Source organism: Mangifera indica, chromosome 1, assembly GCF_011075055.1.
Source record: "Mangifera indica cultivar Alphonso chromosome 1, CATAS_Mindica_2.1, whole genome shotgun sequence".
In the NCBI taxonomy this organism is placed as follows: domain Eukaryota; kingdom Viridiplantae; phylum Streptophyta; class Magnoliopsida; order Sapindales; family Anacardiaceae; genus Mangifera; species Mangifera indica.
This window is the reverse complement of record NC_058137.1, coordinates 6,424,423-6,438,288: the sequence shown is the minus strand read 5'-3', so window position 1 is coordinate 6,438,288 and position 13,866 is coordinate 6,424,423. Positions and strand designations below refer to the sequence as shown.

At 33.9% G+C, this 13,866-nt stretch overlaps 2 protein-coding genes across 2 annotated transcripts; both read left to right on the top strand.

Annotated features, from left to right (window-relative positions):
- The first annotated feature begins 1,680 nt into the window (after positions 1–1,680).
- Positions 1,681–9,878, top strand: LOC123195716 (vacuolar sorting protein 39-like). Its single transcript, XM_044609531.1, has 12 exons — positions 1,681–2,217; positions 2,472–2,683; positions 3,100–3,231; positions 3,333–3,476; positions 4,017–4,129; positions 4,850–5,285; positions 5,971–6,300; positions 7,013–7,234; positions 7,383–7,625; positions 7,953–8,420; positions 8,722–8,820; positions 9,425–9,878. Exons 1-12 carry the CDS (start codon positions 1,788–1,790, stop codon positions 9,617–9,619), a joined length of 3,024 nt encoding a protein of 1,007 aa, XP_044465466.1. The 5' UTR covers positions 1,681–1,787; the 3' UTR covers positions 9,620–9,878.
- Positions 9,879–10,458: 580 nt separating this feature from the next.
- Positions 10,459–12,943, top strand: LOC123211985 (AP-3 complex subunit sigma-like). The gene is made up of 7 exons (XM_044630983.1): positions 10,459–10,618; positions 10,701–10,743; positions 10,828–10,889; positions 10,999–11,095; positions 11,477–11,547; positions 12,242–12,333; positions 12,420–12,943. The coding sequence occupies exons 1-7, from the start codon at positions 10,550–10,552 to the stop codon at positions 12,484–12,486; spliced, it is 501 nt and encodes a 166-aa protein (XP_044486918.1). The 5' UTR covers positions 10,459–10,549; the 3' UTR covers positions 12,487–12,943.
- Positions 12,944–13,866: the final 923 nt, after the last annotated feature.

The window sequence follows — 13,866 nt, the reverse complement described above, 5'->3', positions numbered from 1 at the left end:
ACGTTATTTTAATAATAAATTAATTAAAAGTTCGAACTAAAAATGAGCCGAATTAAACTCGAATTGATTCAAGCTCAAACATAATAAGCTCGATGAGCTCGAGCTCTATTATATGTAAGTTAAGCTCAAGCGAACTTGAATTTGATTCAGTTTGAATCTAATTTTATCATTAAAGGTGAATGAACTAATATTTCCACCGAGGACTATGACCAACGACAACCTAAATCGTTTTTTGTTGCTGTTTTTCGAACCCTGAGATTTCATATTACAATTTGTTGGATTAACCGCTTTTATACATTTCCATGCACTCCTAGGCTAAACCTTTCATGCATTCTGTATATTGGTTTTGCATTGACTCCAAATTGAAACTGTATAACATATATGCTTCAGTGTGCATGTAATCCATCAAACTGTATGGCATTCTCTTAAACGAAAAAATTAGCGTAGTCATCATATAAAGCAGATCGATCTAAACTGACATCCATGATAATTAACAGATTAATAAAGCTTATGAATCAATTCAATTCACATGAACAAAACAAATTAAAGAAGTGCCAAATTCAGAAGCAGTTGTTTGGTTATTGCATTCTAAGGGGCAAGTTGGTAATTTCTCTTAATTTAAATGTATATTTTTTACACAATTTATGCATATATGTTAAAGGGTATTTTTGTTATTTTATTTTTTAAAGATAAAACTATTATTTTAACCTAACTCTAATATAAATAATTCACATTAATAACTTATAGTTAAGACTTTGAGTTTTTTTATTGACCCAAATGAGGTTTTGGGAAAGCATAAGACCTTCGGTGGAAAATAGTCTTTTGGCCTGTTAATTTAATCAAACATCCAACTAATTTATGTCTCCTATCTCTTAATTGTATTATAAATTAAAGGCCAAAGGACTATTTTCCATTTAAAGTATATTGTTTTCTTAAATTTTCTCTCGTTAATTTTAAAAATCTTATTTATCCATCTATAGACAGTTAAAATTAATCGAGTCTAATAGTTATATCATTACACCCCTAAACTCTAAAAACTAACAATTTTCTTCCAACTTAAGTTTTCAAAAATAGTATTTTTCCCTCTAGGGTTTCCAATTTTTCAGATTCAATTTTTTGATGATGTTTCTTCTCCTTCGATGATCTCCAGGTGACATCTCTTTCTCTCCGGTGTGACCCTCTTCTAGCGGTTCTCCTCGACGTCATCTTCATCCAGATAAAGACAAACCATCTTCGTCTTTGATGAAGACGAATCGTCTTCATCGACGATGATGCCGAGAAAGACTGTCAGAAGGAAACCATGCCGAAGAGAAAGAGATGTCGCCTGAAGATCATTGGAGAGGAAAAAATGTCATCAAAAAATTGAATTTGAAAAATTGAAAACTTTAGAAGGGAAAATGTTATTTTTGAAAACTTAGGTTGAGAGAGATTGTTAGTTTTTAAGGTTTAGGGAGAAAAATGAAATCAAATTTAAGTTTATTTTTAATATTACAGAAAAATGATGATTTTATCTTTGAAATTATTAGTTTTAATCTCTCATGGGTGTGTAAATAAGATTTTTAAAATTAACAGGATGAACTTGAAAAAACAACATATTTTAGGCGGAAAATAGTCCTTTAGCCTAAATAAAATAATATATTCGAATTTATGCATGCCCATTATAATTAAATAATTTTTCAGGTATTCTTTTGTTGCCCGCCCAAATTAAATTTTTGTGCAAACCCAACACATTTGCGATGACAATGAGAAAGCCAGAGATGTAAGATTGATAAACGATAGAGACAATAATGGTACATGGTGCATACGATTCTTTCCAGCTCCTTACCAATTTCTCGCCGAAAATCAATGCCATCGCATCGTACGACTCGAAACTTCTTCTCGGCTGTTCCGATGGATCACTCAAAATTTACGGTCCGGAATCCTCCGACTCCGACCGATCTTCATTGTCTGATCACCATGCCCTGCGCAAGGAACAATATGATTTGGAGAGAACTGTTGGTGGTTTCTCGAAGAAGCCTATTTTGTCGATGGAGGTATTAGCTTCTAGAGAGCTTCTCTTATCGCTTTCGGAATCTATCGCGTTTCATAGACTCCCTAATTTGGAGACTATCGCTGTGTTAACGAAAGCTAAAGGTGCTAATGTATTTTCCTGGGATGATCGAAGAGGCTTTTTGTGTTTCGCCAGACAAAAGAAGGTTTATATTTTCAGACACGATGGTAATTACTTCTATTCATTGTTTGATTTAGTTACTGATTTATTTTGTTACATGAAGTTTAAAATCTGTTGCATATCTATAGTTATTTGGAGCATAATGTGGTATTATTCTCGTCTGCTTCGAATACAAGCTTATTGATTTGTGTGTGAGAGGAAGAGCTCGAGATGTTGGTTAAGTGGTCGGGCATATGCTATGCTCCTACAGGTCTAGGATTCTAAAATAAATTCACTAATTACTTTGAATGTGCTGGCTTAGGGGGACGTGGATTTGTGGAGGTAAAAGATTTTGGGGTGCCGGATACGGTAAAGTCAATGTCTTGGTGTGGTGAAAATATATGTATAGCAATCAGAAAAGAATACAAGATACTGAATTCGACAAATGGTGTATTGTCTGAGGTCTTTCCTTCTGGCAGACTTGCACAGCCCTTAGTTATCTCACTTCCTTCTGGTGAACTTCTTCTTGGGAAGGTACTTTTCTGATCATTTTGTTTTGGTGCTGCCTTATGAATACATTTCCTTGGCTGTTATATTCAGATGATTATATTTGGTATGTAAAGAACTTTTTAAGATCATCACTACTGTGTCCATGACATTTAGTCTAATTTGGAGCTGAACCTCACAACTCTTGCTTTCTGATTTTATGTTTTTGTGTGTTAAAATGCATTTCAATGACATGTCAAGAACTACCCATGTTTGAAATTTGCAGAATGAACTTGTTATTGTAGACACTGTGTAAGTATGTGTTCATGAATAGAGTTCTGTCTTGGGGATTTCAAACACCATTAATTTAATAGTCAATTTTCAAAAGTTTTGAAACTTCGTGAATAGAGTTCTTTTCTTTGCTTGCTAGATATAAAACGTATGTGCTTTCTTTGTGCTTTTAGGAGAATATTGGGGTCTTTGTGGACGAAAATGGTAAGCTTCTTCAAGCTGACAGGATTTGTTGGTCTGAGGCACCCACTACTGTTATCATTCAGAAGCCATATGCAATAGCTCTGTTGCCTAGTCGTGTTGAGGTAACTTAAGTATATAGAAAACTTGAATCTTTCTGTGGTTACTTTTGCATTCATGCAGAAAGTTTGGGCATTTGTGCCTTTTTTTTACGCTTTTTCCTCAGATTCGATCTCTTCGAGCTCCATATCCGATGATACAGACAGTTGTTCTCCAAAATGTTCGCCATCTTGTCCCAAACAGTAATGCCATTATTGTTGCATCAGAAAATTCTGTTTTTGGGCTTTTTCCTGTTCCTCTTGGTGTACAGGTATTTAAGTTCTCTTTTCTTTCTTAATAATGCTAATTGTATGAGGTATCTGAATGACCTCAGTGTGCATGTATTACATTCTGGCTTAGTGGATGAATAATAAGATAACTATTTGACTGATCATAAGATTTCAGATTGTTAAAGCTTGAATATTGCTGTTGGGGCCCTTATTTTTTAGGCCAAGTGGTAACTTAACTTGCCATAATAATCAAGTTGACTTTTTGATCTTGATTTCAAATCCATATATTATTAATTACATTATAATACTTTGTATTAATGTTTATGATTGTATTGTGTTCAGTCAACATCCAAGAGCACATGAGGGTTTTCTTAAATATTATTGTTGGGCTTCTAGCTATCATCATAAGTTTTCTGATTTACTACTGATTTAAAACAGAAGAATCATGATACAATGTTGTTTGTAATTTGTATTTACCATTTATGATGTATTAAGCCATGACACAGTAGCCTAACATAGAAAGAATATGACACAATGATTCAGGAATTCCATTAAGAGTTTTGCTTGTAACTGCATCACAGATTGTACAGTTAACAGCATCTGGGGATTTCGAGGAAGCGTTGGCCTTGTGCAAACTGCTTCCCCCAGAAGATTCAAGCCTCCGAGCTGTGAAGGAGGTGTCAATTCACACAAGGTTGATATTTTCCATAAAAAAGTTCAATTTCATGTTTTATCATACTTTATTATGAATTCATCATATAACCTCCGCCTTTCTTGTCTAGCTTGAATCAAAAGAATAAATCCTTGCACGTGACTAGAATTTTTGGCTTTGGAGTTCTATAAAACTATGGGTGTCTACCATGTTCAGGGATATCATGGGCCAAGGATCCTGATCCTCCCATTGGATATTATGGTTGCATAATATTGGCCCTACTGGGCTGTGTTGTTTAAAGCCTAATCAATTTCAGTTGAGTTCATGAATTGGAGCTAGCCACATGATTGGTTTATTCATATACTTTCTTTTTAACATTAGACTTTTCTTCTAATCATTAATATTGTTTAAGGTTACCAGCTCTAGATAATAAGCAATGACATTATAACTGCTTGATAAAAGTGATATAATTTATCTGGATAAAAAATAAGGCGACACATTATAACCTTGTGCCTTGCTGTATTAGGCTTACATAAATATTGTGACATGGGATCCATTGCACATTGTCAATGTGTGGGGCATAATTTGATTATTAGGGCATCACTAGTATGTAATTTGATATTATTGTTCCTTTTGTGGATGGTTTTCAATAAATTGACTCTTAAGCGGATTCTTAATAGTTAATCAGTGAGCAATAAATCAATTATGCTTCTTAGATTTTTTTTATCATTCAAGTTAAACTAGTTGTTTAGCCTATTACAGATATGCTCACTATCTTTTTGACAATGGGAGCTATGAGGAGGCCATGGAGCATTTTTTGGCATCTCAAGTAGATGTTACCTATGTTCTCTCTTTGTATCCATCAATAGTTCTTCCAAAAACAACCACTGTTCCTGAAGCAGAGAAGATTTTGGACAGTTCTTGGGATGCTTCATCTCTCTCAAGGGCTTCATCTGGAGTGTCAGATGGTATGGAATCCTCGTCTCCACAACAGCAATTAGAACCTGACCAGAGTGCAGTACGTGAATCCAAAACAATGAGCCATAACTCTCTCATGGCTCTCATTAAGTTCCTGCAAAAAAAGAGAGGCGGTGTAATTGAAAAGGCCACTGCTGAGGGAACTGAAAAGGTTATATTAGATGCTGTTGGTGATAACTTTGCATCTTATGATTCAACCAGGTTTAAGAAATCAAACAAGGTGAGTTTTCAAATTTATCTTTGTATTTGGGGTATATTTCATGGAGTAATACTATGTGTACCCACTTTGAATACACAAATAAGTATACACTTATGTATATAATCATGTGATTGAATATTACTTTATTTTTAATTCAAAATAATCTAATCATATGATGATATACATCAAATATGTATTTATTTGTATACTCTGTGGATGTATAGTTTTTTTGATATTTCTTGTGATTGTGTTATAATACTGCAGTTTCCATTTACTCTGGAAAACCAAATGTATAACTTCTGATGTTCATGATGATAAAGGCTGTGTTACACATTGAGCATGAACCTTTTTTGCTCTCCTTCTCACGATAAATTATTATCATGCCAGTTATCTTGCCTTAGTTAAATTGGTTTATATGACTTAGTTGTAAGTGAGAAGTCAAATCTGAGCTTGTTGCTCTAACATGTTACATAACTAGATACGTTTTCTGAAGCATGCATTGATTGGGGTAAAAACTAAGAACTTCAACCTTATGAACACATAAATTAAAAGTATTTGTGCTTAATATTTACTTTTTGCATGGTGGTAAATCTCAGAAACAACATTGTGATAAGTTACTCTTTGCATATCTTTTTACATTAAACATGCCAATACCTTGAATCAAAATATTGAATTATAATGTAATATTATCTTTTTTGACCTTTAGGGGCGTGGTACTATTCCTATTAACTCTGGTGCCAGGGAGATGGCGGCAACACTGGATACTGCCCTACTCCAGGCTCTGCTTCTTACTGGACAGTTTTCGGCAGCTTTAGAATTACTAAAAGGTCTTAACTGTTGTGATGTAAAAATATGTGAGGAGATTCTTCTGAAAAAAAATCACTATGCTGCTCTGCTAGAACTTTACAAGTCTAATTCAATGCACCGTGAAGCTCTTACACTTCTGCATCAGTTAATTGAAGAGTCAAAATCCAACCAATCTCAACTTGAGCTAACTCAAAAGTTCAACCCTGAGTCAATGATTGAATATCTGAAGGTAATTATAATTTTGTAGAGCAAGCAGATTAGATTGATTCTATTGTTCAGCATTCCAGAACATCAAATAGAATTTGCTCCAGAGTTACTAGGTTGTGACAATAATTTCTTCCATGTATAATAAATTTGATTTAAAGGTTTTGTTTCTGTCTGTATTTCAGATGTCTCTTGACCAGAACTTATTGGTGTGTGAATTGTTGGAACCCAATGTAATGGGATTTGGTAAATTACTAGACTAGAGTGGGTATATGTTAAATAGCTAATCAGGTTTGATGAAGCTTCTTCTGCAGCCACTCTATGATGTTCACATGCATTGAAATAAGTAATTTTTTTTCCTTTGGCAACATAGTTTTGTAGATCATATGGTTTTTAATTGCTTCCATGCATCATCTAGAATTTGCTTAAGAGCATTTAGATTGTCACAATTTTTCTTCCATGTATCATAATAATTTAAAGCTACTGTTCTCATCTGCATTCACTACTGCATTTGTGTTCTTTAAATTTAACCAGTGAAATAAATGGTGAAGTTATCGGCGGTTTTGTACTCGTGTTGAAAGAGAATGTCATGCATATTTTCTAGGACATATGGTTTTTAATTTGTTTGCAACTAAATTGATGAACTTTTACTTTGAAACTCAACATTTGGAATATGATTGGACTGGAGCCTGTAGATGTTGAATAATTAATTAGGTTTGATGAATTTTCTTCTGCAGCCACTCTGTGGAGCTGAACCCATGCTTGTCCTGGAGTTCTCAAAGCTTGTTCTTGAAAGTTGTCCGACCCAAACCATTGATCTATTTTTATGTGGGAATATTCCTGCAGACTTGGTGAACTCTTATTTGAAGCAGCATGCTCCTAGCATGCAGGGTAGATACCTGGAACTTATGCTTGCAATGAATGAAAATGAAATCTCTGGGAACCTACAAAATGAAATGGTGAGATTGATTTTGAACCTTTTCAAGAACATTAGTTTTTGTAAGAGAGCTCCTGCATTTGGCAGTGAATATAGCTGTTGGCTTTTGCTGATTATATGATTTATTTTGTAATATTACCCAATTTTCACTTTTAATTTTTGTACTGTAGATACAAATCTATCTCTCTGAAGTACTTGATTGGTATTCAGTCCTTATTGCTCAACGGAGGTGGGATGAAAAGGGTTATTCACCGACAAGGACAAAATTGTTGTCTGCTCTTGAGAGTATCTCAGGATATAGTCCTGACACTTTGCTGAAGCGTCTTCCTCCAGATGCTTTTTATGAAGAACGTGCACTTCTGCTGGGCAAAATGAACCAACATGAGCTTGCCTTGACTCTTTATGTTCATAAGGTATTTCCTTATGAACATTTAACCTATTGAAGAATTAAAATCACTGCCAAAGGAACTCTGAATGAAACTAAAGTCTTTTGCATATAAATCAAAGGGTATACTTTGCCACCATAATGCAACTTTTTTCTTCATTTTAGAGTAAAAACTGATATTAAACTATGCATGTGAAAAACATTTGTTTCCATTGAAAACAAGGTATTAAATTTTATTCAACTTAATGTGTTGAATTATTCTTAAATTTGCTTATCAGCGTTTTCTAGCTTTTCTTAAACCTATTCTCTGTGTTATGAACACTATTTCTAATTGAAGTTCTCTTAAGTTTTTCAGCTTCATGTACCTGAATTAGCACTAGCATATTGTGACCGGATATATGAGTCGTTAACTCATCAGCGATCTGCAAAATCTTCTGGCAATATATATCTTACTCTTATACAGATATATCTACATCCAAGTAGGACAACCAAGAACTTTGAAAAGAGAATTGCAAATATGTTGTCATCTCAGAAAACAAGCATACGAAAGGTTGGGTCAGGCACTTCAATTAGGACTAAAGGAGGACGTGCAACCAAGAAAATTGCTGCAATAGAGGGTGCAGAAGATATGCGATTCAGTCCTAGCAGCACTGACAGTGGTAGGAGTGATGGTGATGGTGATGGTGATGGTGAAGGTGAAGATTTTAGCGAGGGAAGTTCTACTATGATGCTTGATGAGGTCCTTGATCTTTTGAGCCAAAGGTGGGATAGAATGAATGGTGCACAGGCTCTCAAGCTCTTACCTAAACAAACTAAGCTACAGGTATTGATTAATTGATAGAGAACTTACAAAACCTATAATTAACATTTGTATGTGTCTGCTGTTTGTATTGAATCTTTACTGAAACTATATGTTGCTTACATGGTTTTGTTATGTTAACAATGTACGTATATGTAACACAGAATGTTGAAGTTGCACATGGTGAGAAAGTAATCTTATGTTATTTGCAATTGACTAAAATGATTCACTAACACCCATGTTCATTCATCATTATATAACTATAGGCAAAGTGTCTCATTCCTAATCTACTTTCTGAAGGAAGTCTTTCCATGTTCATATGCAGAATTTGCTTCCATTTCTTGGACCTCTTATGAGGAAATCCAGTGAATCCTACAGAAATTTTTCAGTGATCAAGAGTCTTAGGCAAAGTGAGAACCTGCAGGTAAGTATATATTATGGACAAGTTTAACTGGGAAATGAGTTAATAGAAACTCATCTTTAACTTTATGAAGCACATGACCAATGGTGAGAATAAAATTTGCTGTTGGTAATAGGATGCACACATGCATGAAGGTGCAGGACTTACATTTGTAGTTGGCACCTTCTACCATAAAGGCACTCTGATTTTGGAGTATAGCTTCTGCTATATATTCTTCACCCTTATGAACACTTTGAAGTTAGGTTAAACTTCTTGAGAAGACTTATTGCAGCAGCTTCACACGTATACGGAAATGTGTGCATTGTAATGTTGCATGCCTGGTCTATCATTATGGCATTTATAAGCTATCTACCAAATATCTCTTGTTGCAAGACCTTGAGTAGGGTTTTAGATAATCTTTTTAACTTCAAGATTATTATCCAAGTTCTTGTGGTTGTATCTTGAATAAATCGGCTATGTTTTTGGCTATATAAACTTGTTATTATAATGTCCATGCATTTAGTTTAATTTCTCCCCATTCTCAGCAGTGGAATATGTAGTTTGCATGATCTCCTGCTTTTATGTTTGATTTCCTTTAGTTCTCTGAAAGAATGATTGCATGAAACAGGTGAAAGATGAGCTCTACAACCAGAGAAAAACAGTGCTGAAGATAACCAGTGACAGTATGTGCTCCCTTTGCCACAAGAAACTAGGAACAAGTGTTTTTGCAGTCTATCCCAATGGGAAAACACTAGTGCATTTTGTTTGCTTTAGAGAATCACAAAATATGAAAGCCAAAGTCTCAGCACTAAGGAGACGATGATTATTACGTCAATGTTGTTAATCAGAATTTTTCTAACTTTAGGATCATAAATAGCCATCATCGTGTAAACTTTTGAGGCTTGAGCAATTAATCAATTTTGAAAGAGCTTTTCTAAGCCTGCAATACATGTCTTGGTGGTTCCATGAAATGGACTGAACCAAGCACATGTGGCAGAATGGTGGTTTGGCAAAGGCTTGAGAATCTTATTGTATTGGTTTGTAGATTCTGTTTGAATGTCAAGTCTTTCATAGTTTTCAGCTGTTGAGGCTTTTTTTTATTTCAAAAAAAAAATTTGGCTGAAGTTGCTTCCTGTAAAAAAAAAAAATAATAATAATACGCAATGCGGAATATTTTTGGCTGCCCTTTTTTACAGTTTTAATAATCAGATCAGAGTGGCTTAGTTATAATCGAAATGAAATGAATTCTCTTTTGACCACAGTTCATCCTCTACCTTTCTGTTTATTTTATTAGCAGAAATTTGTCCCCTCGGATGGACAATCGAAGGACGTCATAAATGGTTAAGCAAACAAATATTTATGGCTACAGGATCACAGTTGTTGAATTATAAGATTCTTATATTAATATAAGTTGTTGAATCAAACACAAATTTTACAAGAACTTCAAGGGAAAAGATTTGGGTTTGAGTTTTTATTATATTTATGAAATTTTAACTCATCTGATTAGTCATGAGTGTGATCATTGTATCTCAAAATTTACTTACTAATTAGCACTAACATTGCAGTCATTTTTATGCTATCGTTTTCTATTTTCTAAGCGGCTATGACAATTCCACATCATAAGGGGTCAAAGAAAGAGTTTTGTAAGCTTAGGGATGAACTTAGGATTTTAAAGAAGTCGAAACTCTATATTTAAGGAAACTGAAAAGAGTAAAAAAAACAAAGCGAGGGAGAGAAGGCGAAGAAAACAGGTATGATAAGATCGGTGATGGTGATGAACACTCAAGGCAAGCCTCGTCTTGCCAAATTTTACGATTTTCAGGTCCCTCTCTCCATCCCTTCAACTATCAACTTTTGCCGAATTTATTCATATTGATTAATTATCAATTTTCTTTTTATCTCAGCCGGTGGAGAGGCAGCAGGAGCTGATACGCAGCGTTTTTGGAGGTTTTCAATCTCTTATGCGCTCAACAACACAATTATCTCATTGATCTTTGATTCCTTTATCAATTTTTATTTTTATTTTTACAGCCTTGTCCAGTAGAGCTGAAAATGCCAGCAATTTCATAGAGGCCGATTTAATTTTCGGCCCGGTATTTTCACCGCCTGTTCTTCCTTATTATTATTATTATTATTATTTTTGTAGTTACTGTAATTAAATTGCTCATGGTTACTGTTTTTTCCTTTTGTTTTGGCTGGCAGGGTACTCGCCTTGTGTATAAGCACTATGCAACTCTTTACTTTGTTTTGATATTTGATAGTTCTGAAAATGAGCTAGCTATGCTTGATCTCATCCAAGGTAATTTCTCTAGACAGCAAGCTTTTTGTTGTCTCTGTTTTGCCATAGATAAAAATTTTACATAGTTTAAGTATAAATATATTTACATTTGGTTGTTAGTAAAAGGGGAATTTTGTTGTTAAACATTTTGATGTTGGAGTTAATTGCACTGCACTTTTGGCAACTTTATGTCAATCTAGTGATCATCCTTTCATGATGATTATCTTAGTGGCAGTTCGTTGTGGCAAATATATTTTTTATTTGATGCAATAGTATAGGTTCATTGTGGATCTCCTTTCTGTACAGAATAAGCTGAATGTTGTAGCAAATGGTTTATTGATTATGTAACAATTAATTCTTTCTTCCTCTTGGTTTACTTTACCTAAACTTTGATGCCTGCAGTTTTTGTGGAGACATTAGACAAATGCTTCAAAAATGTATGTGAGCTCGACATTTTCTACAATTATAGCAAGGTTGGATATTCCTCTCACAATCTTGTGGTTTAATTGTATTATTTTTGCCTGTGAATTGTAAATTGTTGTCATGTATGCAATCTTTTTTTTTTTTTTTAATGGATTTAACAGACATAATATATTCTGCTTCATAATGTGTCTTGTGCTGTCAAAGGGTGAAAATTAGCTTTATCATTTTATATCTGGAAGATTTAGTTTATGGATATGCTCATACTACATGTTTACTTTCATCTTCATTAACTGGTGAGACCTAGTGTATGGTTTCACCTGCTGCATGATTCTGCTACTAGATGACTTTTTTAGATCTATCATCATGAAACATATACACAAATGCTGAATCACATCATGAGCCTAATGTCTTCCTGATTAAATTTTCTCAATGATTCTGGGGAACATTTGTTTAATCACATTTCAATATCTTGTGTAAAATACTGTTGTTGCTATAGATAGGGTCTCTCTCTCTTAGCTACACTTGCATTTTCCATGTAGTAAATCGCCTGTTTCTACTAGTCACTATTATGTATGGGCTTTTTGAGCAATGGCACCAATGAACTGAGTTCTTCTGATTGACATTTTCATTTATAGGACTAACAATAGCAAAACTTGTTCACAAAAAGAAAAATGCCCTCTTTCCCCTAGGCTGTTTGTTAATTCAAAATTCCTCCTACGTAAAACTAAACTTATTTCTTTGCAGATGCATACTATTCTGGATGAGATCATCTTTGGTGGTCAAGTGCTGGAAACAAGTTCTACAGAAGTCATCAAGGCTGTTGAAGAAATATCAAAGTGCTCTCTCTCTCTATCAAAATTTCCTCTCTGTATAATTGTGCGTATTGTGTGTAATTAACAGATCAAATTTATGCATGATGCAGGTTGGAAACAGCTTCAAATGCCATCACACTTGTTTCCAAGTCAGTTTCTAGTTGGCGAAGTCGTTAGCATTAGGTCCAAAAATAGCTGCTAAAACAGTTGATGTTACAAGTTTAAACACTATTAGTTGGCTGCCAAATTTATTTCTGTTCTACAGGGTTTCATGTGATTTTGGTTGAGCTGTGCCAATGACCAGTGTTGTACAATGGTGAAGAGTTTCTCCACAGAAAATTGATTATATTGCTGGCATCCATCAACAGAGAATTGAACTTAATAAAGACCGGGCAACTTAATTGATTATATGGCTGTTTGTTTATTGGACAACTGAGTTGACTACTGAGGTATCAGCCCAAGATGGATGTTTGCGGGGGAAAATGTTCAATATCTTTTCCTAAATCAAAATAATGACGATTAATATTCATTATGGGGAATGTTGTTGGATTTGATTAATAGCATGCGGATTTCTTTTATGGTTCTGTTGAATGTACAGCATTCACTTTGGCAATGGAAACATGAGTTTTTAGGATTTTCGATTTTGGTTGTCAATTCACCATTGGGGTAGGCTTCAATGTTGGAAACATGAGTTTCTGATGGGCCACTCTTTTTCACCAGTAAAGTCCGCCGAGGAAGATAACAAGATTTTGTTGAATTGACGGGGAGGATTCTCTGTTAAGAAGAATCGAAGATTTTCTGATTCTTCTCATCTCTGTAAAACGCTACACAATTTCAGATGAAGAGTAGTAGCTTTTAAGTTAACTCTGCGGTAATTACAATGGCATTCTTTCACTAATAAACCCTCCACATGCATTTCTAGATTAAAATAGTAAGTTAATTATTTTTGTGGTTTATACCTTTTTAATACACTTTTTTTCATTATATTTTCTTCAGCTAAGATCCTAAGTTTATACCAATTTTACCTTTTATCACTAAGCTTTTCTATACTTTTTTTTTTCATCCACAATTAAGACCGAAAAAATTACATTAAAATTGGAGAGTTTCTGCATCAAGATAATCACAATTCAAGTAAGTCTATTTTCTTTTTGTTTATATCAAAGTTTTAGAACTTATATTCCAAGTGTTCACTATCATACTACAATGATAGAATCATTGAAATAATATCTTTTTTACTACTCCTTTTTTCGTTGTTTTTGGAACTTAAATTAATTATATGATTGTTAAATTTATACCAAACAAATATTAGATAAGTTGTAGAGATAAGATCCAATAAAAACAAAAACTTTGTATATCCTAAAAAAATGATAACCGAGTAGGCGGGTAATATAGGAGACTAGAGTGTAGGATAATAGGGGGGTAGGCGTCCTTTGGTAAAAAAATCAAAATTTTAAACTATTTGGGAAGATTTAAAATATACAATAATAGGAGGAAAATATAAATATTTTAGAGAAACATGAATTTCATATGAAAAATTATTTATTTATTTTAGCTTTT